The sequence below is a fragment of the Schistocerca piceifrons genome, chromosome 4 (assembly GCF_021461385.2).
Source record: "Schistocerca piceifrons isolate TAMUIC-IGC-003096 chromosome 4, iqSchPice1.1, whole genome shotgun sequence".
Classification (NCBI taxonomy): Eukaryota; Metazoa; Arthropoda; class Insecta; order Orthoptera; family Acrididae; genus Schistocerca; species Schistocerca piceifrons.
The window spans coordinates 556,072,128-556,091,623 of NC_060141.1; the positions used below are offsets into that span (position 1 = coordinate 556,072,128).

At 46.3% G+C, this 19,496-nt stretch overlaps 1 protein-coding gene across 2 annotated transcripts in view; it reads left to right on the plus strand.

Moving 5' to 3' along the window:
• The first annotated feature begins 57 nt into the window (after positions 1 to 57).
• The window catches only part of LOC124796329 (BCL2/adenovirus E1B 19 kDa protein-interacting protein 3), a 310,876-nt gene continuing 291,437 nt past the window's right edge, over positions 58 to 19,496 (plus strand). For both annotated transcript variants that reach the window (XM_047260459.1, XM_047260460.1), the window contains exon 1: positions 58 to 198. In XM_047260459.1, the coding sequence (XP_047116415.1) occupies positions 156 to 198 (43 nt within the window). In that variant the 5' untranslated portion in view covers positions 58 to 155. The remainder of the gene's footprint in view (positions 199 to 19,496) is intronic.

The window sequence follows — 19,496 nt, forward strand, 5'->3', positions numbered from 1 at the left end:
CTCTGATTGGTCAACTTCATGTGACGTTTCATGTTGACGTTACACCAAAACAAAGCGTCAACCCTGCAGGCATAGCTGACGTAAAAAGCTACAAGCCAGTGCTAGTGTCAGTTTGTATCCGATTCCGACAGTGGTGTGTTGATGAGTGAGCTGCAATGACATCCACTCCGAAGTCTATTACTGATGATGTTCTCGGAGGTAAGAATTTAATTTTATTTTATTGTATTTGAAGGGCCGCGAAATTAACGCTGAAAAATGTTAATGCAGAAAGAATCGGCACTGTGTTGATTGCCGTGTTCTTGGAAAAAGTTTCGCGGAGTCAATTGATTTAGATCTTCCTTTGCGTTTTGACAGCTGTTTTGCTCAAATGAATGAGTGTTTTATTGTGCACTGCAAAATTCGTAACTTATGAGTTGTACAGCTGTTAGCGTCAGGTTCGTACATTATTGCGTTGTATGTATTCTTAGGACCACTGTAGCTTTAGTTTTAGTGCACTTGCAAATTTTCTGTAGGATGGCACCAGTGACGAGGGAAAAAATAAAACTTATTAAAATAAGATATTAAATAAACCAACAATATCAATTTGATTTATACTGATATTTTTACAGTTTTTTGGTCACACACGATCGTAATATTAAATATTTGGTTGACTGCTTCATAAGAAATATGTAATGTTCTTACGACATGCCTCATGAAAGCAGACGTATTTCAAAGTCCTTATTTTCGCCTCTAATACAAAAGGTTTTGTTCCAACCGCGAACGTTGTTACTGGGTGTAATGGCCTTGTTACATTAGCGGAAAAGTCTTAAAATTAGTGTCGAAGAACGTGAATGAGAATCATAAATCTGGACAAGTACAGAAAAAGACTTTTTTTCCGTACTACTATGACTAAGAGCGGGTCGCAGACAACTAAGAATGCATGCACAATTCGTTTTGGACTTCTAGTATGCCTCTGTATTATTTGGGTCATACACATTATACTTAATGCTCTTAAGCCATTATGTGAATATATTAGGTAAAGATTTGCGAGGAAACAAAGCAGTTGTAGAGAATTTTTATCTGTCGGCAAAATGATTATTGCCGCAGACGACGAATAATAATTAATACTGGTAGAACTTTGTGCGTCTGCGTTTGTAGTGGGAGAAATTTCACAATTTAACATTCCAGTATTTCTAAAAATATTGTTGTTTCGTAACTTTGATTTTCAGCAGCGTTACTTCTGACTTACAAAACCGTTTAAAGTAAATTTGCGAAGAACGTATAGCCGCAGCTATGTACAAATCGGCATTCCTGAGCTGCCCACCTTTTAACTGATCAGTCTGGTGTCAAGAAAAACACATATTTGTTGTTAAGACCCTGCTTTAGTACTACTAAAATCAATTGATGACAGCAAAATCTTAGCGCTTACGCATCAATGTTCTTGCAGATGTTTTGTATGGACAGAGTAAAGGACGAACGAAGTAAACAGAAAACAGCTGATATTTTAGCTACATTTTTTTTTTTTCTCGACCTGCAGCTACACAACTGAAGGAATTTTGTTTTGTTGTTTTCGTTATGTATCCTCTATCCTCAATCATGCGCTTTGGCTCAACTTCCTCTGACACCGTCCGGTTCAACTTTAATTTAGCAGTATCAAGGTTCGCGACTGTGTCGGTCTTGATTTAGATTTTTGTTACATCTAAGCAAATGCATCGATAACTCTTGTGAAAGAGTGCTGTTTCACATTTTTCAAAATAGTAAAAAAAACTTGTTTTTGTTGATACAGAACAAAGAATGGTGTCCTAAAAGTTATCCGCTATGAATCCCTTTTCATATTCTGCTCAACTTTTTCCGTATACCCGGTTCTCGGTGTCATGTAAATTCAGGCGAAGGCTATGGTCTGCTCGCTCCTTGCGTCTTCTTTCATAGGCAGTTTTTTAGGCGCTTTGCGTTTAAGAGTGTGCTTTCGACTGAGAATTTATGCACGGACATTTGTTTCTTCTATGATATGAAAAATCGCCGCTCATAATAAAGTGATGATATAACTTCCAAAATTCCGTCAACTTTCCAATGTTATAGGCGTGTAACATAGTTTTCGTTTTAAAAGTTGTTCTACCCTCTATGCCTCCATCCACATCTATCCTCTGCAAACCACCGAGAGGTACATGGCAGAGGGTACGTCCCATTGTACCAGTTATTAGGTTTTCTTCCTGTTCCGTTTACGTATGGAACGCGGGAAGGGCTGTTTGAATGCCTCTGTTCGTCCTATCTGCTACGGGTCCAACACACTTCAGCAATATTGTAGAACCAGTAAATATTGAGAAATCACAATTGGTTGCATAAATCGTATTGAGAACTTAATATTTTTAACTAATGATAAAGGTGACTTAAATTTTGTACTATTAGAACATTTCAAACAGATAACTAGACATGTGTAAGTTTACTTTTGGCTGATTTGTACATTTACATTTTTAAGTGTTTGTTGTAATTACTGACTGCAACATGAGGTAAGAAAAGTTTTGTTCCTGGACTGTTTCGCTCGCACAGCGTTACGTGAAGAAATTGAGATTTAGTAGGGTTACCTGTGTCTTGATGCGTTTAAGAAGCTAAATCTTTGTTGTATTTGATTACAGGTACTTATGAAATAGTCTTATACGTCATAACTTACATGCTACATTTAACTCACTTTGCTGCCAAGGAAAACGCGTATGTTTACAGTGAAAGTTGATCGTTTGGCACATGTCTCTTGGCCGATCCAATTTAACAACTTTCCATAAACATGTTTTTAGTAACTCGTAACTCTTCGTTTAATGTTAACTCTCTATTTGTTGAAAAAAGTCGTATTAGTAAAAGTACTCGTAACAAGCGTAGTGATTCACAAAATCCCCAGGACTTCTTCACACACATTATTAGCGAACACTTTTTATCAATGGCCAAGAAATAGTCAGATGTTTATTCAATACTACTTTGTCTGCGTCCTTAGTACAGTGAAAACTTAGGCTGAAAACTTGGTTCAAATGTACCTTAATAAACGACAGTCGGAAATCGCTTCCAACATTTACATGATGCCTCAGTGAAGTGGTGAATGACTTAGATGGAATGCTTGTCGGTTTCTGCATCGAATTTGTGCAAAATTAGCTCCTCTGTCAACTAAGATTTGTCACATGTACACTGAACAAAAGAATGTCACCAGAGACTACATAAGAACTTTTGAGGATTATTATCTTTATTTTCATATGCCGTGATAAAGGCTTCTTGGTTGAAAACGAAACTGAGAACCAATTAGCAAGCAGCCAAGTTCAGCACTCGCCAATATGACAAAATGAGTAATTACAATACGTTCATTCCTCCCATAGTCCAATGACATAATACAATCTAACATTATGCTTCATAACATGTTAATATAATTATAATGAAATTAACAATGAAACATAGAATGTCATGTAGGGTGAGCAGCAAGCCGTGATTGTATGCAGATGACGCTGTTGTGTACGGGGAAGTGTCGAGTGGCTGCAGGAGGATTCTGTATGACGGATAGAATTCCTATCTGGCGCTTTGAATGATAGCTTGCTTTAAGTGTGGATTGGTCTTGAGTTAATGCGGATGGAGAGAGGAAACTGTAAGGTTCAAATACAGGCTTGTCTGCTGGTAGACTCGGTCGCAGCTATTACAAATTTAAACAAAAAGCTGTGGAACGACATGAAATGGACCGAGCACTTGAGATTTGATGTAGGGAAGGCAAATAGAGTAGTCCTATGGTCTATTGTGAGTTAGGATAGCCATAAACGCTTGTGCGGCTCATTTTTTAGTTTTGATATAGTATTTGAGATCCCTGTCATCCAGGATTAAAGGAAGTCATCGAACAATGCAGGGTCATGGAGCTAGGTTTGTTACCTGTCTGTTCAATCAGTACGAGTGTTATGAAAATGCTTTGCTCTGTGAGCAGCTTAGCTGGAAATCCCTGGAGGAAAGATCTATTGGCGGTATTTTGGAGAACCAGCATTGGAAGTAACTGCAGAAATTTGTCACCAACGTTCATGCCGTGAAAGGACCGTAGAGGACAAACAAGGGTGAAACGTACAAAAACACAACCATTTTTTCCTCGCTGCGATTGCGGCAGGGAAGGAATGGCTAGCAGTTTCACAAAGTATCCTACGGTATGCATTATGTGGCTTGCTAAGCACGCATGTAGATGTAAAGAGGCATCGCAGTGTATTATCAGTATGGTGATGGATGCCATGAATGGAATGCTTATCGGCTTCTGCGCGGAATGTACGGCAGAATTAGTTCTACTGTGAACTAATATTTCACTTTATACTGAGTATAGCATCCATCAGAACGATGACTTTTATACTGTTCGATGCTCAGCACAGTAAGATTGTTAATCACGTCTTGCCCACTTGATTTTCTCAATTACAGAACTGTATTGGGTAGTATCTAGTTATTAGCGAACCCGTTCAAGCGCTAAGACAGTTTAGTCACTAAGGTATTGTTTTCCAAAGCCATTTCTCACGAATTCCCATCCGCATTACGCCTTAGTCTGCGCTTGTCCAGCATGTTCCCAGGCTCAGAGTTTCCGATGACCAGAAAACAAGTGATACATTGCTAATAGTGTACACAAAGACAGACATTTCCTTCCCTAGATTTAGAGCGTTGCTCGTCAGCTATTATTGGAGGGTGTTCGTTTTGGAGGATTCTTGACGAATTTGCCGCTGAATGTAATCTGGGACGGCGGGTTCTCATCAGACATGTGACGTGTGCCCCGACGAGCTGATAGGCAGCAGAATTAACCCACACTCCACTGACCGAATTCTGGAGATTGTTCGGGGATATTTTGTGAAAATTTTGGTGACACACCCTCGTGGCCGTGGCCTCCGGTGGCTCATTAATAGTAGTAAAAAGCAAAGCTCCGCATCTTATTCGGCTAGTTACCCTAACGACCTTTGTGACTGTCTTCACAACGCAAAACAATGTAAGGCAACTACCATCAAATGCCAGAGTACTGCGATACGACTGCCGTTGCTGCGCGCTGTTGGGCAGATATTTTCAATGCGATGCAGATACAAAGATTAATAGGAGTGAGAAATTAAAGGGAACGTAGTTAGTATGCAGTTAGCCACCGAAATACTTGGAAGATGCCCTGAATAACAACTTCAAATGTTTTGTTGGTTTCGTTCGGGTTCAAATCGTATAAAAGACTTACTGCGTATGCGATAACCCTCACCTAAATCTTTTCGTTGGTGGTCCTGCCATTTCCAGGAAATTTTCGTTTTTCTTTCCTTAAGACTCTCCTCAAAAGACGTATGTCTACTATAATGGATTGTACGCGTAGGGATCAGTTCGGCTGCCCTAAATCCTATGGATTTTGTCTGTGGAGATAAACAAAAGAACTAGTTTGATACGGACAGTCTGAACACAATGTCGCTTTCTCAAGTGCCATTGAAACTTCAGATACAATGAGGAGATTGTTTGGGGATTTTTTAATGTTCATGATCCGAAGAAATCATGCGTTTATCAAAGCAAAACATCTCATATGAGTGGCTGAATTGAACATGTCGAACAGTTCTTCAGTTAACAAATGCAAAGAAATTACGTTAAGCTGCAAAAGTTGTTTTTCCTACGTCATCTCGGCAACAAATCTTTTTCTGCAACATTAGTATGACAGTTTGTGTGTCTCGATAGGAGGAAAGTCCTCGGTTAGCATCAGTTTAATTCATCCTATATATCTAGACGATTGTTATAACTTGGTGTAAAGTGTAATAAATGCAACTGATGGTAGGATAAACTGGGCACCTGGAGATCCTACGTACAACTCTTTCGTCTGAACTATTTCCGTACCGGTACTGCCGGACTGTTTTGTGTTCACTTCTCATGTGCCTGAAGAGAGGACGAAAGAATTTATCTGCTTTTACGCCATAATGGACCATTTGCGATCAGATTGTGTTCGTGAGAGGCTTAGCAAGAATAAAACGGTCGTTCTTCTTTCCTTGACATATAAAATAGACCGTGTGGCCGATTACGAAAATATTATTCCACGTTAGTGTCCACATAGAAACAGAGCTTATGTGAATGTCTTAGCTGTAAACTTTACTGGGATGTCTCGAATTGAAAGTTAATGGTTGTGCCAAAGACTGGCCAATCAGTGTCACTTGGCAAATGCCATTCGAGAGGCCCAGTGTGTGTTAAGACTACTGCGGACTTGGTTCCAAATATCGGAGAGGAATCGAAGATCTGTGTAGTATCAGCTATAACCAGCTGAATTTTATAGCTAGATCACAACCCATTAGAATAGATACCAGCTACTCAGGTGCAGCGAACCTTGCAAATAGCAAAAGGACTCGTGTCTTCGTAGTAAACACGTCTGTAATTGTGAATGTGCCCCTCCCACCTCCTTAAACACACCACCATATACTGGAAGATTTGGGGCGTAGAAACATCGTGGATAGGGCACACCAAGCGAATCCCTTCATTTCTGGGAAGTTACAATACGCTATTGAGTCAAAAGCCGCGTGTATATCCAGAGGGATCGTGAGACGCGAAACGTAGCCACATTTGTGGCTGGCACAATAGCTTGATAGCAGGCTGGTGACCTGGTTAGGCACCGGCCAGCATTCGCGATATATAGACCTTCACGTCAACAAAACATGTGGCTGCTTCAAAGTATGGAGAAAGACTTGGCAGTCGTGTTTCTCACACTTCTTCTTAGGTGTCAATTTGCTTAGGAAATGTATTGCATTTATGCAAATGCCCTCCGCGATTGACCTGGAGCATCAGGATTGCTCTTGTTGACTAGAGACAGTGTTCTATAGTTTCCTGAGCGAAACACCCATATTATTTCATATAGACTATTACAGGTTATCTACATATACATATTAAGGTATATCTAGCTGACATTGTATTCGTCAGTCTATACCAGAGTTGATTAAACCATTATCTGTACACAGTGTGTGATATCTAATCCTGTAATTGTTTTACCTTGTTGCTAATCCTACTTCCTTATTAGGCTTGCCTACTCTTTAACATATTAATTCCATTACCAGACTAAGCAGTGCAAGCCTTCGTATCAACTTGTTCTCGCATCTGCATCTGTAATTCAAAAAGACTGAGCGAGAAAACAGCCTCAGGTTTTGCTTAGGAATTTTGCGGAATGTGATTGAAGAAGGAAAAAAAATTGCGAGAAACCGAAACCACTACGGATGTTTGAAATCAGGTTCTCTTGAAGGGATCTGCTGTCTTTTAAGAATGAATGACTGATAATACACTGAAAAAAATTAACATTGTGTGTGTCGCTTGCGTTCCATGTAAATATAGCTTTCGTCCATTTATCAGCGTATTTCATAGTCGTAACTTTATTGGTGAGAATGACATCAGTGTTTCGCCAATCCAAAGAAAGTTCATGCGCTGAGCAAGTGTGTTGCCGGGAATTCGGCTTTGTTTTGCTGCGGTCCCGGTGGCCTAGACGCTCGCGTGACCCGGCCATTGCCAGGTGACGCGGCCTTGGCATCGAGGAACGGCGTCTCAACAGCTTACTGCACTCGTGTTAAAGGGGACGTACCCGTCGCCCTGCAAGTGTCCGGGTAAAAGTGGAGGCGGCGGATCGATAAGGCGCATGGTCGACTGCTGGCAGTTGCCGACAGCGCCGCTCTCCGGTAGCGATGCGAACGACCTGCACAGCGCGTGGGCAATCCTAGTAAGGAGTTGTCTGTAGCGGCTGTTCGCACCTTTAATTTTCATGCATTTTCCACATTCAGACTGGTGGTTGCTGAAGTCTCAGGTTGAATGGATAAGCCGAAAGTATTGGAAAGAAGTAAACCATTGGTGACTTTTTAAAAATTCGGGTAATGATAGTTCCTCACGCACCTTACTCATATATTCTTGTATTTGTGGCCTCTGGCAGAAATAATTTGCATGACGTTTGGCCTACCTATCGCTTCATAATCTGCATCAGAGCATTGCAACAAAATGGAAAGATCCTTCGGATAACCAGCCCCTTCTAAACCTCTTAACAGAGATGAGATCCATATGTTGGACTGTACACAAAGAAGGCAGCGGGAGCGTGTGCAGAAATGCAGCGAAGCGTAAAATGGAAACATTTGGGGAAAAACAGCACATATTACGTGGAAACCTTCTTAGAACATTCCAGTGACCATTTTCACATCTCCGACGTCCCCCCCCCCCCCTCCCCCACCACACCATGCGTATAGCTCACGTGAAGTAAATGACAAATAAAAAAAAATCAATAAGAGATCGCACAAAGGCATTCTTTTACGTTTGGTTTTGTAGCATTCATTTAATATAAGTGTAATGTTCGGACCCGGAAAGTTTCCTGCAGGTTACTACATGTGAAATCTCAAGTAAATGAAAAGTTATGATCAATACGCAAATTACGGAGGAAAGACTATAAAGCAGGGGGAGTGAATTTAATCGCTGTTGTCTAAACATTTATCGACAGATTTGTTATTCTTATCTAGATCTATATACAGTACATACCATGCAAACCATTGGAAGTTCACGGCAGAAGGTTCTTCGCATCGTGTCACATGTTAGGTTTCTGGTCTTTAAAAACATGCGTAAGTTATGGAATTAGCTTTGAATGCTACAAGAAAGAAAAACGGTGGCAGATATTAAGTGACGATAAATATTTCCTAGAAGCGTCGGTCACTGTTTCAAATCACGTAATTACTTTTAATTATTCTACAAGCGTCCAGGACATACTGGAAGCCGATATAATTATTACAGATCAGACCGTCTTAATTCAGCTATTTCGAAAAACGCCAGATCAGCGTGGGAAACCGTTACCTGTTTACTTTTGTTTTTGTGAAACCCTAGCCTGTGTCGTAAGAGATCTTTTGTTGTGTGTGGTAATGAGAATACCCGCAGCTGCCTGGTGCAGCAGTTAATGTGCCACTTAATGAATCTCACAAAGGATCGAAGGTGAATGAACTCCGCCGAGGACTGCATGTGCAACTCATTGCCACCGCTGGAATCGAATTCCGCTGTTTTACTAGAAGACATTCTGCATGCACATTTGGCTAACTTAAATATAGTAATTTCAGGGGGAAAAAATAAACAGTTGTGTACACGGTTAGTTTGCTTAGCACACTGACTTACTGATCGCATGACCAGACGGACGTGTGATATGCCCTGCTTTTATATCGTAAGTGAATGGATGAGCACAGCACAAATTTCGGAACATGGGACCACAGAATGAGAAACTCTAACTTGCTCAGTCCCCGCCAAACCTTCACTATTGCGATATAGTCTAACATGATACGATTAGTTAAAACACTATAACGTTAGAAACGACCGGAATTTGTGTTCGTTACTTCTGCAGCATCCTCTGTTGTCAACCTCTCATACACCCCCAGTTAGGGTGGATGGGGCAAGACATTTTAAGCGACTAACATACACTGTGTGATAAAAAGTATCCGGACACCTGACTGAAAACACTTAAGTTTGTGGCTCCCTCCTTCGGTAAGGCAGGAATTCTGGTGTTGGCCCACCCTTAGCCGTGATGACAGCTTCCACTCTCGCTGGCGTACGTTCAGGTGCTTGAAGGTTTCTTGAGCAATGGCAGCCCATTCTTCACGGAGTGCTGCACTGAGGTATCGATGTCGATCGGTGAGGCCTGGCATGAAGTCGGAGTTCCAAAACATCCCAAAGGTGTTCTATAAGATTCAGGTCAGGACTATGCAGGCCAGTCCATTACAGGAATGTTATTGTCGCGTAACCACTCCGCTATAGGCGGTGCATTATGAACAGGTGCTCGATCGTGTTGAAAGATGCAATCGCCATCCCCGAATTGCTCTTCAACAGTAGGAAGCAAGAAGGTGCTTAAAGCATCAATGTAGGCCTGTGCTAAGATAGTGCCACGCAAAACGAGGGGTGCAAGCCCCCTCCATGACACACGACCACACCATAACACCACCGCCAGCGAATTTTACTGTTGGCACTACACACGCTGGCATTCGCCATACCTTCACCCTGCCATTGCATCGCCACGTTGTGTACCTGAGTCGTCACTCCACGCAACGTTTTTCCACTGTTCAATCGTCCAATGTTTACGCCCCTTACGCCAAGCGAGGCGTCGTTTGGCATTTACCGGCGTGATGTGTCGCTTATGAGCAGCCTCTCGACGATGAAATCAGTTTTCTCACCTCCTGCCTAACTGTCATAGTACCTACAGTGGATCCCGATGCAGTCTGGAATTCCTGTGTGATGGTCTGGACATATGTCTGCTTTTTACACATTACGACCCTCTTCAACTGTTGGCGGTCTGTCAGTCAACAGACGAGGTCGGCCCGTACGCTTTTGTGCTGTACATGTCTCTTCACGTTTCCACTTCACTATCACATAGGGAACAGTGGACCTAGGGATGTTTAGGAGTGTGGAAATCTCGCTTGCAGGCGTATGACACAAGTGCCATCCAATCACCTGACCACGTTCGAAATCGGTCAGTTCCGCGGAGCGCCCCACACTGCTCTCACGATGTCTGACTACTGAGGTCGCTGATGTGGAGTACCTGGCAATAGGTGGCAGCACAATTCACCTAATATGAAAACCGTATGTTTTTGGGGTGTCCGAATTCTTTTGATCATTGTGCAAGTACTTCATCGGGTATTTGTCTGCAGGTTGTGGCGCTAGGCTGCGCGGAGGCTCAGTTTGATCGGTCAGTGGACTAGCCACCCTCGGAAAAAAACTGACGAGAACACGGTAAGTGCCATCACTAGATTTCCCAGAAAATCCGCCCAGTGGAAGAAGAGTAAAAAATAGTGAACACGTGTCTGGGCTTATCAGTAGATAATCGGTCGTTTCTGTAAAGATGAGTGTTAGTTTGCCAGGTATTTCGAAGAACTTAACGTGCCTTGTATCACGCTGTATCCTCAGTGGTTAGTGTCGAGCCTTCTAAATTTGCCGCCGCCCCCCCCCCCCCCCTCCCCGTGTTCGAAACCAGATTCCCGGCCGGGTTGGAGATTTTCTCTGCCCGGGGACTGGGTGTTTGTGTAGTCCTCATCATTTCATCATTCGTGACAGTGGCTAGATTGGACTGTGTAAAAAAAAAAGTGTAACAATTGGGACTTTGTACGAGCGCCCAACAAACTCATCGTTATCTAAGGAACTTGGACGATACTTAGGACGCTACAGTACAGTATAGTCAAAGAGGTAACTGAAAGAAATACGCAGTGAGGCGAACAGAAATGACACTCAAAATCAATATTTACGAGGTCTGTTCAAAAATTCTGGGACGTTCCTAATCTCATGCCAATGGTGTGTTGGAGTGAAATGAGGCTGGCATCCCTGCACACGCCGGTGTTTAACTGCCGAACGTTTCATTGTTGCATGCCTGTTAGTTATCGTTCACTGCCGTATTAAGTAAAATGTTATCACATTTTGCGAATTTCGAAATGGCAGGGTTAAAGAAGCATCGCGTCTGCATTAAATTTTGTTTGAAACCAAAGAAAACCTTTAGAGACACACCAAATGGTGGAGGGAGCGTACGGTGATGAGTGCTTATTTCTTACTCGGTGTTGCGAATGTTTCACACGGTTTAAAAATAGCCTGGTGGAAGTTAGATGACCCTCGTTCAGGACGCCCTAAGACTTCTACGACGACGCTCATGTGAGGAACGTCAACGAAATAGTGCGTGCCAATCGAAGATTTGTCAGATTTCAGAAGAATGTAACATTTCAGTTGTATCATGTCATGAAAAACTGACACAGCATCTTGGAATGCATCGTGCTGCCGCAAAGTTCGTCCCACGGCTCACGAGTCAAGATCAGAGAGACCTTCGCCTCGCAGTCTGTGATCGCAGATGTGATGTTCCTTAAGAGAATCGTAACTGGTGATGAGACGTGGATCTACCGTTATGATGAGACCGATATTCAACCTTCACAATGGCTTGGGAAACTTTCTCATATAAAGCTCGTCAGGTCAGTCATGCTGATAGTTTGCTTTGACTTTGAAGTATTAATTCATCTTGAAATCATGCCACAGGGACAAACTGTTAATCGACGGTACTACCGGGACGTGTTGCGACGTCTGCGAGAAAATGTGAGAAGGAAACAGCCTGAAACGTGGAGCGACAATTCATGGCTCTTGCATCACGATAGCGCACCAGCACATTCATCCATGTTGGTTTGTTATTATTGCACATGAAACGAAATCAGTGCTGCCTCATCTTCTCTCCACCCCCCTGCGGGTCCGGGGTAAGAATAGGCCCGAGGTATTCCTGCCTGTCGCAAGAGGCGACTAAAAGGAGTTTCAACCGTTTCGGCCTTCCATGTGATGGTCCCCCTTAGGGTTTGACCTCCATTTTTCAAAATTCTACAGAAGTACGAGCCTTTTGGGGAAGGACACCTTACGTGGTGTACCACTGGTCCTAAGTGCGCTAAGACCTTGGCACTCAGCATTGTACCGGCGTTGTAACCATACGTACTATTCCTCAAATTGGGCCTAAACGCCTGATGGGTTGTCCAAGTTACGCCCATAGTGCGTCTCCATCTGCACCAGCGATCATGATGGACTTTCCATGGCACCAGAAATCCAGCACGGTAGCCAGCCCGTTGTGGTGGGGTCGTCATGTACCCTCTAGGTTGTAGCCCCCTGACAACACAGGGATCGTACTGCCGATACCTGAGCTGCACCCTCCCCACGTCGGCCAAGGAGTAGATGCCCGTCTCCTTGGGGCATCAGGACTCACGGCAATGGTCCACCTGCCAGGTGGCCCTTGCTGCAGCTGGGTGGCGCCCGTGGGGAGAGCCCCTGGTCGGAGTGGGTGGTATCGGGGCGGACGTTTCGCAGATGAAACGTCAACACGTATCAGGTCGCTCTGCGGCCGAGTCTTTCAAAAGAAAAGGTACCGTTTCTAGTTCTGGTTCTCCTGCCCTTTCCCCCTTGGCCACTCCCTGGGAGGAGGGACAGGCCCGCCGGCTTGGGGCGAAGCACTTCCCCCGCTATTTGGTCTGTTCTCGAACCGATGGGGGGGACGTTCGCCACCTCCAAGCCCATGTTCTTTGTTCAGCACATTGAGGACATCTTCGGGGAAATCGAGGCTCTCAGCAAGATGCGTTCAGGGTCCGTTCTTATCAGGACCACCTCCGCCACACAGTCGGCGGCGTTCCAGGCGTGCGACCGCCTAGGGGACATCACAGTATCCATTGTCCCACATCTGGCACTAAATAGGACGCAGGGGGTTATTTTTCATCGTGACCTCCTGCTACAATCTGATAAGGAGCTCAGGGCCAACCTGGAGCGCCGAGGCGTGCGTTTCGTCCGGCGAGTCCAGCGCGGCCCCAAAGACCGTCGCATCGACACCGGGGCCTTTATCCTCGCCTTCGAGGGGGACGTTCTCCCGGAGAAGGTAAAGGTGATGTGCTACCGGTGCGACGTGCGACCTTACGTCCCGCCTCCTATGTGCTGTTTCCGGTGTTTGCGCTTTGGGCATATGTCGTCACGGTGTGAGGCTGAGCCCCTTTGTGGCGATTGTGGACGTCCTCTTCGTGAGGAACATACATGCACCCCACCACCTCGGTGCATTAATTGTCCTGGCGTCCACTCGCCTAGATCCTCAGACTGCCCCGCATATCAGAAGGAGAAGAAGATACAAGAACTCAAAACTTTGGATCGGCTCTCTTATTCTGAGGCCAGGAAGAAGTATGACCGCCTCCATCCCCTGCCGTTGACCACTTCGTTTGCCTCAGTTGTGTCCACTCCTTCCGCGGTATCCTCACCCCTATCCTGTCCTCCCTCCGCCTCCTCCGCCCATCAGGGGGCTCTGCCTCCGCCTCCCAAATCCCTCCCTTCCAAATCCTCCTCCCCCGTGGCCCCTGCCCCCTCTGCCCCAGGGGCCACCCTTCCTCCTCATCCTCTCCCCCCCCCCCCCCCCGCCACCTGAGAAGCGATCCTCTTCTCAGGCGTCCATCGGGGAAACGTTCCGGACCCCAGCTTCTGAGGTCCGGCGTTCCAAAACGGAACCCGCGCGTGAGGACCTTCTTCGGGTCCAGCCCACCATCCCTGTGCCGCCTCGGCCTTCCAAGAAGGCCTCCAAGAAGAAGTCTCTATCCCCCTCTCCACCCCGGCGCGTTTCGTCTGACGCTCCATCCGCGAGTCGCTGCTTCAGGCCGTCCTCAGTTTCGCCGGGACGCTCTGCTGCCAGGCGCTCAGCTGGCCTCTCGTCGGCAAATGATGCTGCCCCTCCTACACAACCAGGGACAGCGGCCGCAGCTGGCGACGACTCGATGGAACCGGATCCGCCTCCCGCCGGTTGTAGCGTTGTTCCCTCGCAACCTGGCCCTCCGCGGGCGTCGAGGTGACCAGCTCTTCCCCCGTCTCGTTCCCCCAACTTTTTGACTAGCGATGGCCTTGTTACATTGGAACATAAGAGGTATTCGATCTAATCGGGAGGAATTACAACTGCTCCTCCGCCTGCACTGTCTGCTCGTCCTTGGTCTCCAGGAAACCAAGTTGCGCCCGACTGACCGTATTGCCTTTACCCACTATACCTCGGAGTGGTATGACCTCACCCCTGTGGACGGTATCCCAGCTCATGGTGGGGTCATGTTGCTCGTTTGGGACGATGTCTATTACCATCCCATCCCATTGACCACCCCACTCCAAGCAATAGCTGTCCGTATTACTCTTTCTGCTTTTACTTTCTCAGTTTGTACCATCTACGCTCCAACATTCATCTGATGTTAGTCGGGCTGACATGAAGCACCTGATCGTTCAGCTTCCCCCGCCGTTTTTATTGTTTGGCGACTTCAATGCCCATCATCCCCTCTGGGGCTCTCCTGCGTCCTGTCAAAGAGGCTCACTCTTGGCGGATGTCTTCAACCATCTCAATCTTGTCTGCCTCAATACTGGCGCCCTGACTTTCCTCTCGGACTCTACACATACCTACTCCCACTTGGACCTCTCGATCTTTTCTACCACTCTTGCCCGTCGGTTCGAGTGGTATGTCCTTTCTGATACCTATTTGAGCGACCACTTCCCCTGTGTTGTTCGTCTCCTGCACCACACCCCATCCCCACGTCCTTCGAGCTGGAACATACCAAAAGCTGACTGGTGACTTTACTCCTCCCTGGCGACCTTTCCGGACCACGATTTTCTCAGTTGTGACAGTCAGGTCGAATACCTCACGGCTGTTATCAATGCTGCCGAACGTTCCATTCCTCGTACTACCTCTTCTTCACGTCGCATTTCCGTCCCCTGGTGGAACGAGGCTTGTAGGGACGCTATCCGTGCTCGACGACGTGCTTTACGCACCTTTCGCCGCCATCCTACGTTGGCGAATTGTATTGAATACAAACGACTCCGAGCGCAATGCCGTAGAGTCATCAAAGACAGCAAAAAAGCTTGTTGGGCCTCTTTCACCAGCTCCTTTAACAGTTTTACTCCCTCTTCCGTCGTTTGGGGTGGCCTGCGCCGGCTGTCGGGCATTAAGGCCCACTCCTCGGTACCTGGCCTGACCTCAGGTAATGAGGTCATTATTGATCCTGTGGCTGTCTCCATCGCCTTTGGCCGCTTTTTCGCGGAGGTTTCAAGCTCCGCCCATTACCACCCTGCCTTCCTTCCCAGGAAAGAGGCAGAAGAGGCTCAGCGACCTTCCTTCCACTCGCAGAATCTGGAAACTTATAATGCCTCCTTTACTATGCGGGAACTCGAACGTGCGCTTGCACTGTCCCGATCCTCTGCTCCGGGGCCAGATGCCATTCACGTTCAGATGCTGGCACACCTTTCTCCGGCGGGCAAAAGCTTCCTTCTTCGTACCTACAATCGCGTCTGGACCGAAGGTCAGGTCCCCATGCGTTGGCGTGACGCCGTCGTTGTTCCTATACCCAAACCCGGGAAGGATAGACACCTTCCTTCTAGTTACCGCTCCATTTCTCTTACAAGCTGTGTCTGTAAGGTGATGGAGCGCATGGTTAATGCTCGGTTAGTCTGGATTCTTGAATCTCGACTACTACTTACTAATGTCCAATGCGGCTTTCGTCGCCGCCGCTCCGCTGTTGACCACCTTGTGACCTTGTCGACATTCATCATGAACAACTTTTTGCGAAGGCGCCAAACGGTAGCCGTGTTCTTCGATTTGGAGAAAGCTTATGATACCTGTTGGAGAGGAGGTATCCTCCGCACTATGCACAGGTGGGGCCTACGCGGTCGCCTGCCCCTTTTTATTGATTCCTTTTTAACGGATCGAAAGTTTAGGGTACGTGTGGGTTCCGTATTGTCCGACGTCTTCCTCCAGGAGAACGGAGTGCCTCAGGGCTCCGTCTTGAGCGTAGCCCTTTTTGCCATCGCGATCAATCCAATTATGGATTGTATTCCACCTAATGTCTCAGGCTCTCTCTTTGTCGATGACTTCGCGATCTACTGCAGTGCCCAGAGAACATGCCTCCTGGAGCGCTGCCTTCAGCGTTGTCTAGACAGCCTCTACTCATGGAGCGTGGCAAATGGCTTCCGGTTCTCTGAAGAGAAGACGGTTTGTATCAACTTTTGGCGATATAAAGCGTTCCTTCCGCCATCCTTACATCTCGGTCCCGTTGTTCTCCCATTCGTGGAAACAACTAAGTTTCTAGGGCTCACGTTGGACAGGAAACTGTGTTGGTCTCCACATGTCTCTTATTTGGCGGCCCGTTGTACTCGTTCCCTTAATGTCCTCAGAGTTCTTAGCGGTTCATCTTGGGGAGCGGATCGCACTGTCCTGCTTCGCTTGTATCGGTTCATTGTCTGATCGATGCTGGATTATGGGAGCTTCGTCTACTCGTCCGCTCGGCCATCCCTCTTACGCCGGCTCAACTCCATCCACCATCGGGGGATACGTCTTGCGACCGGAGCCTTCTACACTAGTCCTGTCGAGTCTTTATGCTGAAGCTGCCGAATTACCATTCACCTACCGGCGCGACGTACTGCTGTGTCGGTATGCCTGCCGGCTGTTGTCTATGCCAGACCACCCCTCTTACCAGTCCTTCTTCGCCGATTCTCTCGACCGTCAGTACGGGTTGTATGTGTCTGCCCTGCTGCCCCCCGGAGTCCGCTTCCGTCGCCTGCTTCGACAATTGGACTTTGCCCTCCCTACCACCTTCAGAGAGGGTGAGAGCCCGACACCACCTTGGCTCCAGGCTCCGGTTCATATTTATCTCGACCTCAGCTTACTCCCGAAGAAGGGTACTCCGGCTGCAGTGTATTGCTCACGGTTTGTCGAACTTCGTGCTCGACTTGCCGGTCACACCTTTATTTACACCGATGGCTCCAAAACTGACGATGGTGTCGGCTGTGCCTTTGTCGTCGGGGCCGCCACCTTTAAATACCAGCTCCTCGACCAATGTTCGAGCTTTACGGCCGAGCTTTTTGCTCTTCATCAGGCTGTTCAGTATGCCCGCCGCCACCGCCATTCATCGTATGTACTTTGCTCTGACTCACTCAGTGCTCTTCAGAGCCTTGGAGCTCCCTATCCGGTCCATCCCTTGATTCAACGGATACAGCAGTCCCTCCATTCTTTCGCTGATAATGGTGGTTCTGTCAGCTTTCTGTGGGTTCCCGGACATGTAGGAGTGCCTGGGAATGAGGCTGCGGATGCTGCAGCCAAGGCTGCAGTCCTCCTGCCTCGGCCAGCCTCCCATTGTGTCCCGTCATCTGACGTTCGTGGGGATGTATGTAAGAGGCTTGTGTCGTTGTGGTGGGATGCTTGGTCATCCCTCCAAGGAAACAAGCTCCGGGCAGTAAAACCGCTCCCAACTGCTTGGACAACCTCCTCCCGACCATCTCGGCGAGAGGAGGTCCTTCTGACCAGGTTGCGGATTGGGCATTGCCGGTTTAGCCACCGCTACCTGCTCTCCGGTGACCCAGCCCCGCAGTGCCCTTGTGGTCAGGCATTAACAGTGCGCCATGTTTTATTGTCGTGTCCTCGTTTTAGTCAATTTCGTGTTCTGTCCCTGCCATCTACTTTACCAGATGTTTTAGCTGATGACGCTCGAGCAGCTGCCCGTATTCTGCGTTTTATAACTTTAACTGGTTTGTCCAATGACATCTACCCTTTTTACTTATTTTATCTGCATCTTTGTCAGGTCCTTTTGGTGTCCCCCCCCCCCCCCCATCCCCTTGAGTTTTACTAGATTCCATGTGCTCTAACAACAGTGACTGGGCGCTAATGACCTCAGCAGTTGAGCGCCCTTAAACCCCATCCAAAAAAAATCTTCTCTCCAGATCTGGCCTCTGTGGCTTTTTATTTCCAAAGTCGAAAACCCCAATGAAAAGACGAAGACTTGCAACGATGTTCGAGATAAAAGAAAACTCGCTGACGGCGCTTCGCGATCCAGCAATACGCGTACCAGGACTGCTTCCGGAAGTGGCGTTGGGAGCGGTGTATCAATTGTGGAGGAGAGTATGGTAGGAGCACAAAAATTTTGTGGATAAAGTTCGGAAATTTTTTCAACAGACCTCGTACACTGTAGTCACTGCGATTTGTGATGGTCTTCCCGACATTCCATAAGTCGGGACATAGGTATCAGTAAGGTGTGTTATCACTACGGACACAGTGCATGCTTTGCAACGCGCTCCCATGCTAGTCACGAGATAAATAAGGAATTCGTATGGCATGGCGTTCCATTCCTCAGAGCGTGGTTGACAACTGGAAGATATTTGCAAAAGTACCTCCACCCGTGCTGTTGGAAGCGGTCACTCATTCTAATTCATAAAAATGAAGTCAGGGAGGAGTGCATTTTTGAAACGACGCTCATGGGGAAAGAGTAAAGTGTCAAAGTAACATTGACCGGTGAGAGTACGGTTTTCAAAGATTTGCTCAGTATATCCATTCAACATTTATTCCCCCACAGCCTAACACCTGCACCACCAAAACAATCATATCACCGTGCTGCCAAAGCAGAGTTACTAAACACAACATTCCGAAATGCCTTCACAAAAGAAGACGAAGTAAATATTCGACTCGAATCGAGAACAGCTGCCAACGTAACGTACAAGTAAATATCTTCGGAGTAGTGAAGCAACTTAAATCATTTAATAAAAGCAAGTCTTCTGGTCTAGACTGTATACCAATTACGTTCCTTTAGGAGTATGCTGATGCATTAGCTACATACTTGAAAATCATATACAACTGTTCGCTCGACGAAAGAAACGTACCCAAAGACTGGAAAGTTGCACAGGTCACACCAATATTCAAGGAAGGTAGTAGAAGTAATACACTAAATTACAGGCCCATATCGTTAACGTCCATATGCATGGATTATATACTGTGTTCAAACACTATGAAATACCTCGAAGAAAACTGTCCATTGACACAGTCAACATGGGTTTAGAAAACATCGTTCCTGTGGAACAACTAGCTCTTTACTCGCATGAAGTGTTGAGTGCTATTGACTAGGGATTTCAGATCGATTCCGTATTTTTGGATTTCCGGAAGGCTTTTGACACGGTACCACACAAGGGGCTCGTAGTGAAATTGCGGGCTTATGGAATATCGTCTCAGTTGTGTGACTGGATTTGCGATTTCCTGTCATAGG